At 45.8% G+C, this 23,205-nt stretch overlaps 1 protein-coding gene across 2 annotated transcripts in view; it reads left to right on the top strand.

Moving 5' to 3' along the window:
- Nucleotides 1–23,205, top strand: part of LOC126266718 (titin homolog) — a 1,013,152-nt gene that overhangs the window by 801,881 nt on the left and 188,066 nt on the right. For both annotated transcript variants that reach the window (XM_049971188.1, XM_049971189.1), the window contains exons 26-28: nucleotides 1,685–1,841; nucleotides 12,251–12,426; nucleotides 22,308–22,523. In XM_049971188.1, the coding sequence (XP_049827145.1) occupies nucleotides 1,685–1,841; nucleotides 12,251–12,426; nucleotides 22,308–22,523 (549 nt within the window). The remainder of the gene's footprint in view (nucleotides 1–1,684; nucleotides 1,842–12,250; nucleotides 12,427–22,307; nucleotides 22,524–23,205) is intronic.

Raw genomic sequence — 23,205 nt, forward strand, 5'->3', positions numbered from 1 at the left:
TTCTACATTTATCATCGTGAATTTTATACCCTCTCTGCTTTATTTTACAGCCCAAATAGCAAGACCCATGTGCCACTTTTAGCGCCTCATTTCGTAATTTAGTTCCTTGAGCATCGCGTGATTTAACTGGTCTACATTCCATTACCAAGGTTCAACATTCGTCGATGTAATCTTATAACCCATTTGCAAGGACCTGTCAATTCAGTTCAGCTGCTCTTCCAAGCCGGCGGCAATATCTTACAGAATTCCAGTGTCATACACTACTGGCCATTAAAATTGTTGCACCACGAAGATGACGTAATACAGACGCGAAATTTAACCGACAGGAAAAAAGTGATATGCAAATGGTTAGCTTTTCAGAGCAGTCACACAAGGTTGGCGGCGGTGGAGACACCTACAACCTGCTGATATGAGGAAAGTTTCCAACCGATTTCTCATACACAAACAGCAGTTGACCGGCGTTGCCTGCTGAAACGTTTATGTGATGCTTCGTGTAAGGAGGAGAAACGCGTACCATCACGTTTCCGACTTTGATAAACGTCGGATTGTAACCTATCGGGATTGCGGTTTATCGTATCGCCACATTGCTGCTCGCGTCGGTCGAGATGCAATGACTGTTAGCAGAATATGGAATCGTTGCGTTCAAGAGGGTAATAGAGAACGCCGTGCTGGATCCCAACAGCCTCGTATCACTAGCAGTCGAGATGACAGGCATCTTATCCTCATGGCTGTAACGGATCGTGCAGCCACATCTCGATCCCTGAGTCAACAGATGGGGACGTTTGCAAGGCGACAACCATCTGCACGAACAGTTCGGCGACGTTTGCAGCAGCACGGACTATCAGCTCGGAGACTGTGGCTACTCAACGACGAACCTGGGTGCACGAATGGCAAAACGTCATTTTTTCCGATGAATCCAGGTTCTGTTTAGGGCATCATGATGGTCGCATCCGTGTTTGGCGACATCGCGGTGAATGCACATTGGAAGCGTGTATTCGTCACCACCATACTGGCGTATCACCCGGCGCGATGATATGAGGTGCCATTAGTTACACGTCTCGGTCACCTCTTGTTCGCACTGACGGCACTTTCAACAGTGGACTTTACATTTCAGATGTCTTACGACCCGTTCCTCTACCATTTTCGATCCCTACGAAACCCTACAGTTCAACAGGATAATGGACGACCACATCTTGCAGGTCCTGTGCGGGCCTTTCTGGATACAGAAAGTGTACGACTGCTGCCCTGGCCAGCACATTGTCCAGATCTCTCACCAACTGAAAACGTCTGGTCAATGATGGCTGAGCAACTGGCTCGTCAAAATACGCCAGTCATTACTTTTGATGAACTGTGGTATCTTGTTGAAGCTGCATGGGCAGCTGTACCAGTACACGCTATCCAAGCTCTGTTTGACTCAATGCCCAGGCGTATCAAGGCCGTTATTACGGACAGAGGTGGTTGTTCTGGGTACTGATTTCTCAGGATCTATGTACCCAAGCTGTCTGAAAATGTAATCACATGTCAGTTCTAGTACAATATATTTGTCCAATGAACAGCCTGCATTTCTTGTTGGTGTATCCGTTTTAATGGCCAGTAGTGTACACAGCTGCAGAGGCCCGCTGCGACACGGCGGCCGTGACTGACCGCCGGTGCCCTACACGTGTGCCTGCTGTTGCTGTTGCAGAGCGCCGCGGCCGCAGCAGCTCGGGCGCGCGCGCCTGGAGCGCGTCGCCCCGCGCGTCGCCCACGCCGGGCCGCCGCCTGGGGCCGGCCCCGCAGCTGAGCGCCTACCGCGCCGCCGCCGCCGCCCCCAGCGCCTACTCCGGCTACTCCTACTACAGGTGAGTAGCGGCGACGCGCCCCTCACTCCTGACGCCTGCGAGGGCCGTTAGGAAAGTAGCGTCCGATCGATAGCCAAATGGAGACCACTGTGAAATCAAAAACGTTTTGTGTTGCTTGAGCCTTTCCCGACGGACATGTTGTATATATGGTTCTCGGGCGAGACGTCGGATGTCATAGGGAAAACTCCACAATATTTCGTCAGCGCATCTGAAGATGTCTGCCAGTTGCGCTGACGAAATATTGTGGAGTTTTCTCTATCACATCCGACGTCTCGCCCGAGAACCATGTATACAAAAATGTTTCATTTGCAGCTGTTACCTACATCTTCCAGCTACTTCTCTAAGTAGTCACCGCTCCGATTCAGACATTTGTCGTAATGTCCTACCAACGTTTCAATGTCCTCGTCATAGAAGGACGCCGCCTGTGCGTTCTGACAATTGTCTACGCTGGTGTACAGCTCGTTGTCTTCCCCAGAACGTTGTCATCGCAGTCAGGGGTTCATGTGAGCAAAGATGAAACTCAGGGAGATTCAATTGCGGGCTATGTTGTGCGTGATCAAACACTTCCCATCGAAAACCCTGCAGCAGCATCTTCATTGCCCCTACAGAGCGCGGCCGAGAAGTGTCATGCATAAGGAAGCGCGTGACAGTTACGTTGTGTGGACTGCATGACATCAGGCGAAATCTCACGCCAGGCCTTCATACTTCGAAGGAGACACTACTTTCTAGGCACATTTACGTGCTCACTGTGCGATCAGAACTGAAAAGAGCGACGTGGCGCGATCTACAGGTATACTAGAGACACTGCGCAACACATCTGTGCAAAGGTTCATCGGATTTTCAATCTGGTTTCCATTTCGCACCCCATCGGATGTTACTTTCCGAATAGCCCTCGTATATGGGGACAACCTATCAAGTCTGAAAATACTGACAGGGACGTAGAATTCGGCACAATCTTACGAATTTTTATAACGTCTCAGTTCATACAGAAAGGAAGCAACGTAAGAAGTTGAGAGACGAACGGCTCTTCCACGTAGGAGGCCGTTTCCTCTATCCTGTCTTCGACACACAGAACCCAAACATGCCACCTCTTGTTCAGATGTTGCGAGATAGTTAATCCGCCTCCTGTCGGCATATTGTCCCAGACAGCTGACGATGTTATTAAAAGCTTTTACATTTGCCAGTTTCTGCAGAGTAACAGTTATTCAACTATATGAAATAAAATTGTCATAACTTCTGAACGGTTTGCGTTTCGACGTTCAAACTGCATGGTTGGTCGCGGGCATGATGGGAATTAGTATGTGTATACGCATTTTCATTGGGATGGGTTCGTCAATAAGCAAAATTGGCGCATTTGGGGGACTGAGAATCCGCATTTCTCTACCGAGAAGTCTCTTCGCCCCAAACGATTGACTGTGTGGTGTGCAGTGTCCAGTCACGGAATAACCGATGCAATATCCCTTGATGGCATGGTGACTACCGAATGGTACGTGAAGGTTTTGGCAGATGATTTCATCCCCACTATCCAAAGTGATGCTTATTTCGACAAGACATGGTTCATGTCAAACGGATCGCGACCCCATCGAACCAGGAGAGAGTTAGATGTCCTGAAGGAGCAGTTTGCGGACCGCATTATGGCACTGGGGTTCCCAGAGGCCACTGACATGGGCCTCGATTCGACGTCACATTCTCCGGATCCGAACACATAAGACTCCTTTTTGTGGGGCTGTATTAAAGACAAGGTGTACAGGAATACCCCAAAAGCATTACTGAGATGAAAACAGCCTTTCAGGAGGTCATCGACAGCATCGATGTTTCGACGTTTCAACAGGTCGCGCAGAATTTCGCTGTTCGTCTGCACCACATAGTCGCCAACGATGGCAGGCATATCGAACGTGTCATAACCTAAATCCGAATATTTATAGTGACGTTTACATGTTGCATAAAGTGTGCGCACGCCGTAGTTTGTAACTACTTTACGTTTTTTTCCACATAGTTTTATAACTGTCACTCCGTACATAAGCCTGTTTCTATAGGCCCTAGCGAACTCTCGCCGAATTAAGCATCACGAAAACTAATAACCTCGAAAATGGCTTTGAATTTTGAGAAATTACGACCCGTGGTCAACAGGGGATACTTGCTAGTTGCTAGCCTGAAGGCCATCCCTCGTGGACGGGCTCGTATAAGAAAATCCTGCCACCCCGGGACGCTGGGCTTGCTGCCGACACAGGCAGAACCGGCAAAAAGTAGTCGCGTTCTCGCTTTTCAGAGTCTGCGAAAATGACTGCAAGAAACGCCTCATCCTCCCATTCGCGCGTTCACATTGTCGTAGCCTGCAGAGATGTGTTCCCACTTTTTAATTTCTGTTTCATTTATTTGTTAATTTATTCTGGTTAGCGCCACCAGGCCATCTCTTACATTTAACCAGGTGTTCAGTATAATCACATGTCTTTACAAATGTTCTAAATATGCTTATATTTAATATTCGATACAGCATTTAAAGTAACTACAACACAAATAGTAGGAACCAACACTAGCTACAGTAGAAAATGGAGCTCATCGTAATGGTAAGTGAAATACTGGCTATGGTGAACGCACACTTCGATTGTATGCCCAGTAATTTACGACATTATCAAACTTGTGAGAGGTCGTTGCTATTAAAGTTCTCAAATTGATTCCACGACGGATACACTTTTCAGACTGTCGGACGAACGCCTTTCAAATAACGTATTTCGCTGACTTTCAGTTTCTTGGAACTTATTTAAAGTGATGTTGTAAACATATTATAAAAAAATTATTTTTACTGTTGTATTAAAACAGTTTATATGTTTCATTCTCATTATTATTAAAATTCTAGGCATCTGCGCCACTTTAAAAGTGTCGATTACGGCGGGAAGGAAAAAATTAACAAATCGCAACCCCGGGACGGAACGTTTGACATGCGCCTCACTCTTGGGCTACTTTGCTATAAAACGTTACCGTGCAGAGTAAGTAGTTGTGGCTGCGGCAGGCGTCGTCCGTATCAGGCAACACAAAAAGCAGTGTCGAATAAGTTTAGGGGCTTTTCATTGCCTTTACGAGGAATTTCCAACAGATGCTGAGAATCGTTTCAGTTTCCGTCGTATGTCAGAGACGTCTTCTGTACAACAATGAGACCATTTTTTCAATGGGTAGACACTTAACATAACGAAACTGCGAATTATAGGGTATCAGTGACTCTGAGCAGAGTTCCAAATCAAGTTCTTTGTTAGATTTAACAGAAAGAGACATGCAGAATATTTATTAGACTCGTCACAAATTATATTTTATAAATACGAGTATGTCAACCAACGAATAATCTATTGTCACGGAAGTTACCTTTCGGAGTTAAATATTCAGAGGTATTGCAGACGCTAGCAACAAAGGGAAGTCTTTTTTTTTTCAATTCGTCACAATTTATGAATGATCTGATCAATTGTCGGTTTAAGGAGAGGCCTGACGATTATGTTATGAACTCTAATGAGCCAAACTATTATGACCATCTGTTTCATGGCTTGTTTGTCCGTCTTTGGAACGAAATACATCACTGATCCTACGTATCAGGGATACGACATTTGTTGGTAGGTTTGTGGAGATATGTGACATTAGATGTCTACGCACAGGTCATGTAATTCACGGGCCGCTGTGAAGGTGCTTAATAGTGACACGGATGGGTTCCGTAGGATTTACATGAGGCAAATTTGGTCGCCGCGACGTCAACGTGATTGCACTATAATGCTCGTCAAACCACTGTAGCTCTGTTCTTGGCCCGAGACACGGACAATTATGCTGCTGAAGTATGACGTCGTCGAGGAAGACCAAGCGTGAAGGGATGCAGGTGGTTCGCAGCCGGCAGCTTGTCTTCGATTTCCACGACAAGTCCCTTGCAAGCGCAGGAGACAGGGTGACAGTATCTCGTCGTTTTGTAATCCTGTTTTGCAAGACTTCAAAACACCTGTTATACATTCTAAATTTTTATAAGAAACTCAGTCTAGAAATTCTCCAATTTTGTCTGAAACCTCCGCCACTGAAGGTCATTAAGCAGCCGCTCTACAAAGCATCTGGTTAACATCTCTGACCCACCTTTAACGCAATTCACATAATCTATATATGTAATAAACTCGCTTCACGGCAGTAATTATCTCTGATCTTTTCTTTTTTTCTTCCATTTCAGACAAAGTTGTTATTTATGTTCCTTAAGCAATAACGACGCGATACAGTGTTAACGCCACGTAGTTATGAGATGGCTCTCTGGTAGTCTTTCCTCTAAGTCAAAGATGAACAATAGTGTCGTGGGGCAATCAGTGCCATCGTAAAAAGGAAAGTATCCGTGAAGTAATATTCTCTTTGCGAGAAATCTTGACAAACGTTTATCAGATTTCGCACAATTATACTCCAAATTGGTTCATGTATGAAGCATGATCACGAATGGCTGGGTGCAATGTTTCTGTCGGATTTAACACCAAGGAAACCTGGCGATAAGGGCACGTGTAAACACAGGCCAGGACAGATATCTCGTATTTTCGACAAAAGTGAGTAACGTTAAGCTATATCCAAAACGACGACGTAACGCCTGTAGTACCCTGATTTTCTTGTAAAAAAATATTCTCTAATCAGCCAGAACATTATGACTACCGGCCTGCTATCGATAAAAGCCGTCGTGGCGAGGAGTGACTGCTAGGCAGAAACACGCGCGCTGCGTGTAGCCTCAGTGAGCGTGCTGTCCGTGTATAGAACGGGGAAGGTGCGCGGTCTACCTGAGTTTGACCGTGGTCAGATTCTGATTGCCGGAGGCTCGACACAATCATTTCGGAAAGCGCACGACTTCGAGGAGTGTCTTCAACACGTGGCGAAACCACTTTGGCCGGTCTTTGTGGCCGAGCGGTTCTAGGCTGCTGCAGGTTCGAATCCTGCCTCGGGCACGGATGTGTGTGACGTCCTTAGGTTAGTTAGGTTTAAGTAGTCCTAAGTCTAGGGGACTGATGACCTCAGATGTTAAGTCCCATAGTGCTTACAGCCATTTGAACCCATACATCGTGGGGTTGGGCGCCACCCCTCGTGACACATGCCGGACTCTTAGCCTGGCAGGCTGGTACAACAGGACAGGCGGCGACCTGTGTCTGAACGCAGAGAGCACCGAACGCTTCCAATGATGGGCGTCCGCAGCCAACAACTCATGCACGTGTCAATGCCAACATCACGACATCGGCAACTGCCGATGTGTGAGTACGAATCCGTCGTCTTCCAGGGGAACAGCTCCTTGACATCTATACTGCGGGACGGAGACAAACTGGGGGAACACTGAAGTGGGTATCCATCAGTCCAATGGGACTCCTGCAAGATCCCTTGATCGCCAAGCAGTATCTTACACTGGTTGCAGACCACGTATACCCCTTCATGACGATCATGTTTTCCCAATTGAAGTGGCATTTTTCAACAAGATAATGCGAAATGTCACAAGTTCAGGAGTGATCGAGTGGATCGAAGAACACAGTGGCGAGTTCTGATTGATGTGCTGGGTCCTCCAACTCGTCAGATCTGAACCCGATCGAACACATGTGCGATGTGATTAAAAGTGGCGTCGGAGTTCATCGCAACCTCCCCAGAATTTACAGGAATTAGGTGACTTGTGTGTAGATGTGATATCAACTCCCTCCAGCGACCTACCAAGTCCTCAGTGCTTCTATGCCACAGTGCGACGCTGCTGTTATCCGCGCCAAAGAATTGACATACCGGCAGTGCAGTGGTTCCTTAGCCTTCGTGTGAGCTAGTAAACATTGATGGGATAATGTATAAAATACACGACTTGTAGCAAAAAAGTGATGTTTTAGAGGGACGGACGTGATAGTTATCAGTCAAAGTAGGCTTCTATTCACAAATTTCCTGACCCACAAAAGCAACTTTTTTTATTGGAAATGGAAATGAGCGTTTGGCGTCATTGGCCGGGAGGCTCCTTGCGGGGCAGGTCCGGCCGCCTTGCTGCAGGTCTTCCCACATTCGACCCCACATTGGGCGACCTGCGGGCCGGATGGTGATGAAATGATGGTGAGGACAACACAGCACCCAGTCTCCGAGCGGAGAAAATCTCCGATCCAGCCGGGAATCGAACCAGGGCCCGTCCACTCAGCTATCGGGGCGGACACTTTTTTATTGATTTCATTAAACTATTCTCCAATTCTGCTAGTCTTGATATCGAAGCGGGGTTCTGGAAATGTTTCAGCTTATTTGTTAGAATTCCCCTTGGCGTCCTCGAGTAGTGCGGTAAAAACACGCTTCTGATTTGAAATGGAAATACATCAACCACCAATTATAATTGATTTGAACTGCGAATATTTTCACATTTCCCCACATATTCGATGCTCCGCAAGTTCGCTGTGTGCAGTTACAGGCTACAGAACTCCACTAACCGCGTTTTCAGGAGAGCTGACGCACACGTGCGTCTGTACGAACACCGAAAGCCCAATTTACGGCCTTAATTTATACGGCAAAAAGTACTCGGCATTGCGCCTCGCCTCCGCAGCCATATTTACGATCCGGAGGGAACCGACCGGCTGCCATTACGACAGAAGCGTTTCGTAGTTACGTCCGACTTCAAATTACGGCGATTGCGTACACATTCACGCCTTGTTCAGCATTCATCAGCTCGTTCCGAAATGCGTGTAACAGGATTCTCTCTTAACGAGGTGACTTTTATGTGGAGTTTTATGAGCAGTTACTTACCTCTTGTTAGCCAGTATAGCTGCAAAGCCAGGAAAGATAGGACATAACGATATTTCAATGATCATGCTTTTACGGTTCAGTAGGAAGAATTCGCGGTTAAATTCGCAGGTGATGTGCTGGTATGCTGCGAAAGAAATGCTGTAGACGGAGCCGCCACCTCTGCCGGTGCTCCGGATGTCCTTGTCAGTCCACATGGATAGTTGCATCGCTGGAAACAAACCAATTTCCTGACAACAGGCACGTGACGTGGCTGTGCAATCTTGCACGGCCGAGCGAGCAATACGTCGGTCCTGTCAGGCGCTAGTCGCGTGAGGCGAGGTCCTGCTGCGCATCGAGTACGGCCCCCTGATCTCATCCAAATGACACTCGCGGGATGGTCAGAAACGCGAGCAGCGGTGTTCGCGAAGCGGTGAACCACGCTCCCACTAGACCCCAATCTGTCGACCTCCGCCACGGGCTGGCAGGCGTCTTTCATTGTAACACGAGGCACAAGAAATTGAAAAGAAAATGGAGGATGTGTTAGATGACGATCGGTTTGGCTGTAGGAGAGGTAAAGGCGCGAGAGAGGCAGTTCTGACGTTGCGGTTGATAACGGAAGCAAGGCTAAACGAAAATCAAGACACGTTCATAGGATTTGTCGACCTGGAAAAAGCGTCTAACAATGTAAAATGGGGCAAGATGTCCGCAATTCTGAGAAAAATAACGGTAAGCTGTAGGGAGAGAAGTGTAATATAGAATATGCACAAGACGCAAGAGGGCATAATAAGACTGCACGACCAAGAACGAAGTGCTCATATTAAAAGGAGTGTAAGACACGGATAGAGTCTTTCGCGCCTACTGTTCGATCTGTACATCGAACATCAATTATGTTATGGAGTGGAATTAGAATTAAGGACGTCACATTGGCGCCAAATTTCACCTACGTGTTCCTTTTAACTTCCCTCCACGTCTGAAATGGAAGTTAATTTATTATGACTGAATAATATGGAAACTTTTTGGCGAGAGAAGTAGCTTCCCCAATATTTTTTTACACAACTATCTTTCACACTTCCAGGTAGAAATTTTGTTACTATTTTGAATACTTAAGGCTATAAAACAAAAGACTAGAAGTTACAGTTCATTATCATAGTCTGTCTGACTCTGGTTTTCGAAGTTAGAACTTGGAATAAAATCTCTGTGATTCTGCAGAATTCCAGCGATCATCGACTCAAAATTCTTAAAATACTCAGAGGAACAAATGTACGCCGTGGGGAAGCCGTCTTGGATGCTATAACGTATTCATTCTGTAGTATCGGAATCAGTGTCCAAGTTGTGTATTAATTTCGATAAAGTCAAGAATTTCATCTCTTAAAATAGGACATAAACAACTCTGCTGATTTCCCAGGATACAAAATTACCTACGAGTTGCGACACACCAAATAATGTTCTGAGCCACAGACAAGGCAGAACTTAAAATAACCAAAGAATTTAACGTGTACACGTAATGTCGCACACTACAGGGTGTCCGAAAAGTCTTTCCCTGATTAGATAAATTGATATCTCAGGCTAGAAGTAAGATACAAATGTGAAACTGGTGTCTAATTGCTTACAAACTATCAAAGTTTTATTCACACATCAGTAAACTTCCACATGAGCACCCTTGGTATCACGTAGGACATCTACGCGATATTCAATTTCCGTCCTCACATTCACCAACATCACTGGAGGGATCGATTCAACGACTGTGGGTATCCGTTGCTGCAGGGTTTCAAGGTCTGGTACACGTGTTCGGTACACCTCGTCCTTGACATAACCCCATAAAAAGAAGTCTAATGCGGCTATGTCAGGAGAGCGTGGAGGCCAAACCGTTGGCCCATCACGACGAATCCATCGTCCAGGAAAGGTCATATCTAGATAGGCACGGACGTCCAAACCCCAATGAAGCGGTGCATCGTCTTGCTGAAACAAGACATGAACTGCATACAGTTGAAACATGTCCAGATACAGTGCAGATGTGATGTTATCCTCAGCGAAGAAGAATGGCCCGATAATTCGATCGCAACAAACACTCACCTTTGGACTGCCTCTGGTACACTCCATGTCCTCGCCAAGTGGTTGTGAACCCCAAATGCGCACATTATGGCGATTCACTACTCCACTGACAAAAAAGGTCGCTTCGTCGGAAAAGTCAATTCGTCTGAGATAACCATCATCGTCCTCAATACGTGATAGCATTTCGACCGCAAAGTCATATCGACGTGTACTGTCATTGCGCAACAAGACCTGGACGATTTGCACTTTGTATGGACGAAACAACAAACGTTTGTGTAAAATGTCATGGAGAGAGCTTTTTGGCATCTGTAATTCACGTGAGGCCCTGCGCACCGATTTCTTCGGACTTCGCAGAAAAGGCTGCCTGCCATACAGCTTCCACCCTGTCTGTTGAGGTTCCTGGTCAATCAGATCTCGGAAGGTCAGCAACCGATCCTGTGTTCTTGAGCTTCTCATACCAGCCTTTAATGCTCTTACCATCAGGTGGATTCCTTCCAAAGGTTGTCTGAAGTGTCTCTGCACTGTGGTTGGTGATCGTGTTTATGGTACCACAGGACACACTGTACCTTCTCCTGATTGGTTAACTTGGCTGCTTGGGCACTGTATCTCATCCACTACTTACGTACTGCGAAGCTAAAACAGAAAAAAAACTTTGATAGTTGTAAACAATTCGACACAAGTTTCATATTTGTATCTTACTTATAGCCTGAGTTACAAATTATCTAATCAGGGAAAGTCTTTTCGGACACCCTGTATATCCAGAGAGTCTTTATATCACTAGTCGGAGATAATCTGTCTCTCGCAGTTGTAAGGAGCCTTCGTGCCATACAAATTACTTGCTCGGTTATGCCTAGACATCATTATTATATGTAATAAGAGAATATATGTGATTCTGCTACATTTTACGTTTGCGCTGTTGAGAACAGAATCGCGATGCCTAGCTTTGAAATCATATGGTTAATTATGTGTGACAGAAGAAAATTTTGCAGACACACCGCTGTTCGGAATTGACACGAAAAGGCGTGAGGGGTTGGCATAAGGGACGTCACTGGAGGCACCCCTTCCTTTGAAACAATGATTCTCAAAATCGTTGCGGTCGAAAGCGACAGTTCGCAGCGCAGTGAGCAACGGGGCGACGCTTTTGAGAACCTTTGACCCTGCTGACACGCCACGGATGCTTCAATCCCTCCCTAAAGACTTCGTGGGTCAGCAACCCCAATGGAACTGTAGTGCGACCGCAGTTCTTGCTGTGGTTTACAGTGAGAAAAAACATGTACCGTTCAATGAATTTTGAACACGATCCAAAGCAGCAAATAATGCTAATGCTTTTTCAGCCTTACTACTTTGCACACTGTCGTAGCGTAGTCGTAAGGGGAGGGGGGTCAAAGGGTCGGTAGTTAGCTGCGCTGAATGGGCGAGAGACCCGCCAATGTTTCTAGCCAGAGGATTGCTTTATGTTCAGTGGCGTCTTTTACGACAACAGCGACAGCGTATCTGTTAGAAAGTGTACACACTCAGAAGTTCCATCAAACAAAACATCCACTCGTCTTGCGGTTCTTGGCAGTCGTGGATTTGAGTGTGTCGAGCTGATGCCCCCAGCCCCGCCTGGGTGTGACCGCCGCGCCGTGTCGTGTCTGCAGGCGCCCCGTCGCCGGCGCCGGCGACGACCAGCCGATGGACGGCGACGTCGAGGAGGGGGCGGCGGGGGTGCGCCAGCAGCAGCAGCAGCAGCAGCCGGTGTTCGCAGAGCCGCTGCCGGCCGCCTGCACCGCCGTCGAGGGCTCGCCGCTGGAGCTGCGCGTCCGCCTACACACAGGTACGTGCGCTGCCAGCAAGCTAGGCAACTGCTCACCGACTAGCGCAGGCCGCACCAGAGCACTTCCGAACCAGCCCCCTACTCAAGCAAAACTGTTACACGAGCTTCACCGCATCTCCTTTGGCGTCTGACTGGTTCAACGCCCACCAGGGGAAGACAAGTTAGATCCCATCTCCAATTCTTCATTCATTTTGAGACATCTGAAAATGACTCTGCAGCCGAGAGACTCGAAATCGGGACGTTTGCCTTACGCGGGCAAGTGCTCTACCAACTCAGCTAACAAAGTGCGACCTACGACCCCTCCTCACAGCTCTACTTCCGCCAGTACCTCGTCTCCTACCTTCCCAACTTCACAGAAGCTCTCTTGCGAACCTTGCAAGACTGGCACTTCTCAGTTTGTAGAGCACTTCCCACGAAAGGCAAAGGTCTCGAGTTCGAGTCTCGGTCCGGCACACAGTTTTAATCTGCCAGGAAGTTTCGTATCAGCACACACTCCCCAGCAGAATGAAAGTTTCATTCTAGAAACATCTCTCAGGCTGTGGCTAAGCCATGCCTCCGCAATATCCTTTCTTCCAGGAGTGCTAGTTCTCCAAGGTTCGCGAGAGAGCTTCTGCGAAGCCTGGAAGGTAGGAGACGAGGTACTGGCGGAATTAAAGCTGTGAGGACGGGGCGTGACTAGTGCTTGGGTAGCTCAGTTGGTAGAGCACTTGCTCGCGAAAGGCAAAGGTGCCCAGTTCGAGTCTTGGTTCGTCACAGAGTTTTAATCTGCCAGGACGTTTTATATCAGCAGACACTCCCCTGCATAGTCAAAATTTCATTCTAGAACATCCCCCAGGCTGTGGCTAAGCCATGTCTCCGCAATATCCCTTCTTCCAAAAGTACTAGTCTTGCAAGGATCGCAGGAGAGCTTCTGTGAAGTTTGGGAGGTAGGAGACGAGGTAACTGGCGGAAATAGAGCTGTGAGGACGGGTAGTGAGTCGTGTTTGAGTAGCTCAGTTTATGCAGTAAATGGTTCCCTGGTTCAGGTCTTGCCACACTAATTTTTTTTCTCGTTCAGTTTGGATTTAAAAAAAAATCGTGAAGTGTTCACCCTTCAAAGAGAAGGCTGTGGTAGCTATCAGTTGAAATCTGGAGAGAAGATTTTTACTTCTTGTGTGACAATGGTACTGTCACGTAGATCGATAAAGAGTAGAAAAATCTTTAGTAAACTTCTGCGTTATAATTTTTCTTGTTACCTTGATTGAGTACCCTGTAGATCCAAAGTGATAAACTTAAGGGTTTACATATTTGTCATTGCTTCTGTATTTAAAAAGACAGTGGTAAAGCACTTGAAAGTAAGTTCTAAAAAAATAAAAGAAAACAGTTGGTACAAATGCTTGACAAGAAATGGGTTGGACAGCGGTCTGCCGCCTGGAAGAATGCGGAATGCACCAGCAATGGCGGACTTTCAGACAAATTTAAATGTGGCGACTTACAGCTCTATGAAATACTACAATAGATCACAGTTAAATAATAAAGTAAACCTGAAAATATCTGTGATCTCAGAAAAATGAGACGGGAAAAAAGTTGGTAAAGTACTTGCCCGCCAAGGTCCCGAGTTCGAGCCTCGATTCGGAACACAGTTTTAATCTCGTAGAAAATTTCAAGGTATATCCTATGTCCAGTTCTTCATTCATTTTAAGACATCTGAAAACAAGACGGCAACAGAGATAAAACTGCTCAAATTAGCGCCAAATTGCTAGCAAAGGATACAGGGCGAGGAAGAAAAAGTTGAAAACTTCACATAAAACCACGAAACTAAACAGAACGACCTGTGTCGCCGCGCAGTGCAGGTGCGATACGTCACTACACTACTCACACTTTCCTGTGCTCCTTCAGCCATAAAAACGAAAGCTTTAAGAAGTACCTCACCTCCTACTAACCCAATATTCCAACGAGAAATACTAAACAGGATAAAAAGTTCAAAGTTCTCGAGTCTGTTCATCAGTGAAAACTTAAACTGAAAAAAAATGTACTAGACCTCCTAGAACGTTAAGGTGTGGATACTTTCACCATAAGAATAATTGTCAACTTAGCGGATATACAGTCAGTAACATATTTTGCATATTTCCTTACGGGATTGTGTTCTGTGGTAATTCCTTAAGCAAAAGTATTCACTGCAAAAAGAAAAATGTTATTAATATTACGTGTGCCTTTCACAACCGTGTTTACATGGAAATATTACCCACAGCCTCACACTGAATTTATTCACTTCTTTAGCAACAGTCCTCCTAAATTTCAGAGTAACAGAAGTATTTACAACACTTGAAAGAAAAGCAATGATCTAGCTTTAGCATACTAAGGGGTGAAATATAGCAACACACCCATAGAAATAAAATCTTTGGCAGATAGCAGAAGCGTGTTTAGATATAGATTAAACATGTCTGCTCTTAATAGATCATCCTGTAGCTTAGAGGATTCATGAGTAGAGGTCGTTAGTCATTTGCACACCAAAACCTGTAAATCTCCAGCTTCTAGGCATATGAATATATTATTTCATCTTTTTTGTAAGTATTCTAGATTTGTTCGTTTGACGCATTCCGCATCAAAACATTTATCGTGAATGTCTTCTACGGATCTCGCTACTAACTAACGACGAGAACACCGTAGAACTTTACTAAGCACGGTCCAATTGGAGTCTGTATGGCCTCCTAGATAAAACCTATCGTACATTCATTTTAACATTTTACACATCCATATCTATGAAAAAGAAAAATATATAGAATAATGGAAAAGAACATCGAGGCTCTGTTAGATGAATATCAGTTTCGCTTTAGGATAGGTAAACACATAATAGTCAGTTTTGACGTCATACCTGTTCATGCACCCAAGACTTAATAAAATTCAAGACATCTTCATAGGATTTGTCGACATATTGGGAATACTAAGAAAAATTTATATAAACCACAGAGAACGAAGAGGAAACAACAATGTAAGACGAAGTGCTTAAATGTAGGGGCTGTAAGGTAAGGATAGAATCTTTCTGCTCTGCTGTTCAACCTACACACTAGAAGAAGGTTGAGGGGAACAAAAGAAAGGTTCAGGGGTAGAATTAAAATTCAGAGTGAAAGGAAATCAGCGATAGTAGTCTCTACTGAAAATGCTATCATTGGTGAGAGTGAGGCATCTGTCAAAAGTAGTGAACAGTTTAATGAGTACATACAGTAGATTGCGAATAAAACGAAGTACGAAAGTAATGAGGAGTGGAAATCAGATTAGAGACAAAATTAACATCAAAGTCTGGGACCTCGCCGTAGGCGAAGACTTCTGCCTATTTTGGAAACGAAACAACGCATTATGGGCGAAGCAAGAAGGACGTAAAAAGCATATTAGCGGACGAAAATATCTCATTTCCTGCAAAAGGAAGCATATCATATTGAATTCTGGGGTAACTCGTGTTTCAGAAACAAGCGTTCAATGTGCAAAGGCATGCCATAAGAAAAATATGTAGTGCTTACTCTAGATTGTCTTGTACACAAATTTGTAAGAAGTCACTTGTTTTAACTTTGGAATCACAAGGCGCTTTTTCTTTCGTGGCGCATATTTTATATTATCCATTAGAATCCATCAGAAAAAATGTAATACATAATTGAAAGACTACATGAAAAAATAGCTTCATTACTGTTCATTAAAACAGAAATCAGTTCACTAAAGGGTGAATAATGCTATTCTCGAATTCTATCATCACATATCCATCGGTTTTAAATGCTTGTCATATACCAAAGGTAAATTTGAGACTAAGCTGAAAATGTTCCTTTTAGAAACCTGCCGCCTCTTTACAACAAAGTGTTACTTTATTACTTGTGTTACTAAATTAAATATTGTTTTCTGTTACATGAACTAATCTTTAATTGCTGCGTCCATAGGTCAATAGTAATTAAGCTACTATTCTCTAATGTGAATCGCACCATGTCATCACGATACGCCATGCTAAGAGACCCATGCAGCAAGTAACTACCTAGTCAACTCCAGGTTTGTTTGCTTCCAGCTTCTATTGCGACAAGAAAGACTTACACTATTTCAGACTTACATATGCAGTGAAGATCCAAAGAAGCTGGTACACCTGCCTAGGTTCGAGTAGGGCCCGTGCGAGCACGCAGCAGTGCCGCAGAACGACGTGGCAGTCCCTCGACTAATGTCTGAAGTAGTGCTGGAGTAGAGGTCTGCGCGGATAAGAAAAGTGCAATCCGCTTCCGCACAGCATCCGCATATATTTAAGTTTTGAGTGAGTAATTAATAGTAATGGACAGTAGTACTTAGAATTATGGTATGTAATGACATAGTTATTGTTAGGGCGCCATTTCTGCGACAACTTAATTTCTTAAACCACAGGAAATGCTCTATACCTACTCTAAAGCAGAGCATTCCAAACAGTAAAGCACTGGCGCTCCGGAGCACACACAATAGCGGCTCGGAACTCGTGAGATTGGAAACGCTATTTAAAAAAATAAAATTCAATGTAAGAGTATTAATGATGAAAATACGTGTATAGAAACAATTATATTTCGCTGCTCTTGTGCCAAGGCAGCTGAAAATGACGATGGTTTTAAACTGTTACTACCACATTGCATCATTTACCGACAGTTTTGTTTTGTACTCACTGCTTGTATGTGTCAAATTTTGAAGCCATTCATGTCAGCTGATGATTATATTATAGCTTACGCGTTCAGCCCTCGTCATTTCCAGGTGAAAATATTTACAGTATTAAGCCTACACTGCAAAACGCTGGCGCACCTGTGAAAAAGTTAAACTGCCAGCAATAATTGACGTTGTCTGATAGACAGTGGGCAGGTTTGCCACCCAGAGAGCACTTCACAGGCCTCACAAAAGACACGGTCGCGGAAACGGATTAGGCGCAGGTCTTTGGGTACAGCTACGTCGGTCGTAGCCACGGGCTGAGGACAACAGACATCCGCTCTACCCGGACGCTGCAAGATTCCAAGAATGTCAACAGACTTGAAGTTTTCAACTAACATTGCAACATACGTACTGGGCAGATGCCTTGCTCATTATCCGCAGATGACCCGCGGATATCCGCGCAGGCCGCGATTTTATCCACCAAGTAACAAACACCGCGGATACCCGCGGATATCCGCATCCGCGCAACCTCAATGCTGGAGGGAAATGACACCATGAATCCTGCAGGGCTGTCCATAAATCCGTAAGAGTAGGAGGAGGTGGAGATCCCTTCTGAACAGCAAGTTGCAAGGCATCGCAGGTACGTTCAATAATGTACATGTCTGGGGACTCTGAAGTAGTGCTGGAGGGAGATTTCTGGACAGCACGTTGCAAGGCGTCCTAGATATGCCCAATAAATGTTCATGTCTGGGGAGTTCAATGGCCACGGAAGTGATTACACTCAGAAGAGTGTTCCTGGAGCCACTCTATAGCAATTTTGGACATGTGGGGGTGTCCCATTATCCTGCTGGAATTACCCAAGTCCGTCAGAACGCTCAATGCACATGAATTCTAACGTTTTTCGGATGACAAGAGACAGTGTGGTATTGAGTTGCAAGGCTCACACGTCTCTCAAATCAGTTAACTTGCACGTTATGGGTACCCGATCCTCATCTCTGAGTAATCAGCTACGCCGATCTCCCAAAAGCTTCTTCTCCGTATGCTATAACTGGCTAAAGGAATTTATTAAACTACTTCTCTATTCTTGAAATAATTTGGGTACTCGTAGAATTCTTTTCAGTTCAGTCACTTTATATTTTCAACTTCCACAGACTACAACTTCTGCAAGCTAACTTAGTCCTTAAACATTAGACTTATTTACACATATTCAAATATCAATGGTTTGATAACCAAATAATTTGTGGACATCATACATGTGTCTTGCTTCGTTCATAACCAAGACATGAAGTAAGTCAAAAGTCTCTATACAATCCATGCTTCATCTGTCTCTTTAACAATCCTCATAGCACCACAAAGCACGGAATCTTACACACACATTGCCTGACCTTTCGATATACAGGGGGGGACCAAAAAATTTATCGACTGTTTAAATGTCCATAACTTGTAAACTAATTGACGGAGCTGTCTCATCTTTGGTAGTGTAACAGTTTGTAGTTCCGGCAAGCGCCACACAAGCGTTGTATTGCATTGTTTTGTTTTGTCAGATGACAGTCGCCAGATAGCCAGTGTTTTGTTCTTACTTGCACCTAGATACTCGAGTAAACATGGCTGGCGCAAGGCTTACATTCGATGAAAGGAAGTCAGTTTTGTAGTGGTACTTTAAGTACGAAAACATTAATGAGGTTCAACGGCAATCACGAAATGAGTATCAACCAGAGCCACAGACACGTTTAACTATTCGTCGCATTCGAGACAAATTTGAAGCCGAAGGCTGTGTTAAAGATGTAAACAAACAATGATCTGGACGACCTGTAACAGTAACAAGTCCAGCTAATTCCTGTCGTGTGTTACAACAATTCACTCGCTCACCACAGAAGTCTGTGAGACAGTGTGCCCGTGAAACTGGAGTGAGTCGCTCAAGTGTTCGGCGAATTTTGAAGACAGAAAAGTGGAAGTGCTGCATCCCACGATGGCTACACGCAATGAACGAGGGCGACCCAGATCGTAGAATGGAGTACTGCGAGTGGTTTAGTAACATGGTGCGCAACAATCAAGAGTTTGCAGAGGTGATTCTGTGGTCTGATGAGGCACAGTTCAAACTCAATGGCACAGTAAATCGCCACAATTGCATCTACTGGTCCGCCGAAAATCCGGACGTCCATGTACACAAGGCCGTGAATTTGCCAGGAGTAAATGTGTGGTGTGGGTAGTCTTACCGGGGTTTGATTGGGCCATTCTTCTTTGACGGCACAGTTACCGGTGAAGTGTACCTTCAGAAGCTTCAGGCATCCATTTTACCTGCCATCCGAGACTTGTATGGAGACGGAAGGGTTTACTTTCAAGAAGATGGTGCCCTAGCCCACTACCTAAATCGTGTTAGGACTTATCTCGAGGAAAATCTACCAGGAAGGTGGATAGACCGTAGAGGTGCTGTGGAGTATCCACCACGTTCCCCAGACCTAACTCCTCTGGACTTTTACCTGTGGGGAACACTCAAGGACGTCGTTTATCGACAAAAGCCAAGCTCATTGGATGAACTTCGAAAATACATCGTACATTCTGAAACGTCCCCTTAGAACAATTATACATAACATCCAGTCTTACAGATTTCAAAACTCCACCATCTCTCTCCCCACATCCACCACTGCTGGCGGCTCACCTCCAACTGCGCAACGCTAAGCGCTCTTCACATCCAGCTGCCCAACACTACAATGGCGAGTATTACAACAATGCCAACCAGCCACTGACTTCACACGGCACAGCCAGTGATTTTCATACAGAGCGCTATGTGGCGTTACCAATAAAAAAACCTAAACAGCCTACTTACAATTCATGTGCAAGTATCCAACTGAACACGTTGCAGTCAGTAGTTCGTGCTGCACGTTTGTGTGTGGATGGTAATGGTGACCATTTCGAACACCTACAGTGATATCTTTAAGTTGGACTTAAAGCTTCACCAAAAATGAGACACCTCCGTCAATTAGTTTGCAAGTTATGGACTTTCAAACAGTGGATACATTGTTTTGGACCCCTCTGTAGATTCCAAGGCGCTGCCGGTTACACCTTGTCGGTGCCGTTCGTATGACGCAGCTCCTGTCTTCTCGTGCCAAACGTCAATCCTGCACACACAGACACGTGTGGCGCAGTAAACAGGCTCTCTTACACTCGTCTTTAAAACATCACGTGTTCGAGGCGGCAGAAGGTCGAGTGGTTCCAGGATTTACGTGGAAATTCTCTAATCACTTCAGAATGAATGCAGGTGATCAAACAGGATGCTTACGTATGTGTCACTTGTCAGAATAGCATCTAGACGTGTCAGGGCTCCCATATCACTCCAACTGCACACTCCCCACGCCATTCCAGAGGCTCCACCAGCTTGAACAGTCCCCTGCTGACATGCAAGGTCCAGGGATCTATCTAAGAACTGCGCCAGACACTTGCCTTATGTAGGCGTTGCCGGCCGCATCACCGTATTCTGCCTCTTTACATATATCTGTATTCGAATACGCATGCCTGTACCAGTTTGTTTGGCGCTTCATATCTTCCAAATGAGGAAAAACAGAAACTTGGCAAAAAATTTTACTTACGTATCCAAACTACACTACTGGCCACTAAAATTTCTACACCACGAAGATGACGTGCTCCGGACGCGAAATTTAACCGACAGCAGAAAGATGCTGTGATATGCATCTGATTACCTTTTCAGAGCATTCACACAAGGTTGGCGCTGGTGGCGACACCTACAACGTGCTGACATGAGGAAAGTTTCCAACCGATTTCTCATACACAAACAGCAGTTGACCGGCGTTGCTTGGTGAAACGTTGTTGTGATGCCTCGTGTAAGGAGGAGACGAACGTGCCATCACGCTTCCGACTTTGATAATGGTCGTATTCTAGCCTATCGCGATTGTGGTTTATCGTATCGCGACATTGCTGATCGCGTTGGTCGAGATCCAATGACTGTTACAAGAATATGGAATATATGAGTTCAGGAGGGTAATACGGAACTGCCGTGCTAGATCCCAATGGCCTCGTATCACTAGCAGTCGAGATGACAGGCATCTTAACCGCACGGCTGTAACGGATCGTGCAGTCACGTCTAGATCCCTCAGTCAACAGATGGGGACGTTTGCAAGACAACCACCATCTGCACGAACTGTTCGACCACGTTTGTAGTAGTATGGACTATCAGCTCGGAGACCATGGCTGCGGTTACTCTTGACGCTGCATCACAGACAGGAGCGCCTGCGATGGTGTACTCAACGACGAACCTGGGTGCACGAATGGCAAAATGTCATTTTTTCGGACGAATCCAGGTTCTGTTTACAGCATCATGTTGGTCGCACCCGTGTTTGGCGACATCGTGAACGGACATTGGAAGCGTGTATTCGTCATCGCCATACTGGCGTATCACCCGGCGTGATGCTACGGGATGCCATTGGTTACACGTCTTGGTTACCTCTTCTTCGCATTGACGGCACTTTGAACAGTGGACGTTACATTTCAGATGTTTTACAACCCGTGGCTCTGCCCTTCATTCGATCCCTGCGAAACCCTACATTTCAGCAGGATAATGCACGACCGCATGTTGCAGGTCCTGTACGGGCCTTTCTGGATACAGAAAATGTTCTACTGCTGCCCTGTCCAGCACATTGTCCAGATCTCTCACCAATTGAAAACGTCAGTGGTGGCCGAGCAACTGGCTCGTCACAGTACGCCAGTCACTACTCTCGATGAGCTGTGGTATCGTGTTGAAGCTGCCTGGGCAGCTGTACCTGTACACGCCATCTAAGCTCTATTTGACTCAATGCCCAGGCGTATCAAGGCTGTCATTGCGACCAGAGGTAGTTGTTTTAGGTACTGATTTCTCAGGATGAATGCACCCAAACTGAGTGAAAATGCAATCACATGTCAGCTCTAGTGTAATATATTTGTGTAATGAATACCCGTTTATCATCTGCATTTTTTGTTGGTGTAGCAATTTTAATGGCCAGTAGTGTAACTAAGTAGTGCCGAGCGTAAGTTAAAATTCACCCCAGGTTTCTATCTTAATTCGTGTAGAAGATATGGTTGTTTAGATAAGGATGAATGTTTTGGAAAGACCCTGCGTCGCAAATTGTACCACGTTCGTGACATCTCGCGTTGATTTACTTCAGGTGAGAGCATTTGCCTCGACTGCTGAGCCTGATTAGTCAGTAATTCCGACTGACGGTGAGTGGCTTGTGGTAGAAGGTAATGGAGGTGTTTGGGTGCGTGTGCCGCAGAGGGCGAGCAGCTGTCGGTGACGTGGTCCCGCGAGGGCGTGCCGCTGCCCGACTGTCGCGACTTCCGGTACGGCCGCGGTCCGGCGGGCCGGCGCTCGCTGCTGCTGTGGGACGTCTTCCCGGAGGACGCCGGGCTCTTCCGCTGCGAGGCGCGAGACGAGGGAGGCCGCGTGCTCGCCGTCTCCTGCACCAGGCTCTCCGTCCTCACAGACTGCGGTGAGTGCGCGCTGCCTGCCAGCGACAGCTAAGCACTGCCTGCCCAAGAGTGTCCGGACAGCTATCAGTGGACATCAGTACGGACTGTGACCGCCCTTCCCCTTTACGGCCACTTGAACTCTGCCGGAGTTCCTTCCACTGAGGTCTGTCTGAGTCTGCGGAAGATCGGTACCCTGTTCTTCCTCAAAAGCCAAAACCTGGCCACGTTACACACTGCCGTCAAGAGTGAAGTCGATGTTCTAAGTCATCCCAAAGATTTGCCGTTGGCATTAGTCTACATCTACATGGATAATCTGCAAATCACACTTAAGTGCCTGGCAGAGGGTTCATCAAACCACCTTCACAATTCTCTATTATTCCAATCTCGTATAGCGCGCGGAAAGAATGAACACCTACATCTTTCCGTACGAGCTCTGATTTTCCTTATTTTATCGTGGTTATCTTTCCGCCCCATGTAGGTCGGTGTCAACAAAATATTTTCGCATTCGTAGGAGAAAGTTGGTAATTGGAATTTCGTGAGAAGATTCCGTCGCAGCGAAAAACGCCTTTCTTTTAATGATGTCCAGCTCAAATTCTGTATCATTTCTGTGACACTCCCTCCCATATTACGCGATTATACGAAACGTGCTGCCTTTCTTTGAACTTTTTCGATGTACTCTCAGTCCTACCTGGTAAGGATCCC

The sequence above is a fragment of the Schistocerca gregaria genome, chromosome 4 (assembly GCF_023897955.1).
Source record: "Schistocerca gregaria isolate iqSchGreg1 chromosome 4, iqSchGreg1.2, whole genome shotgun sequence".
NCBI lineage: Eukaryota > Metazoa > Arthropoda > Insecta > Orthoptera > Acrididae > Schistocerca > Schistocerca gregaria.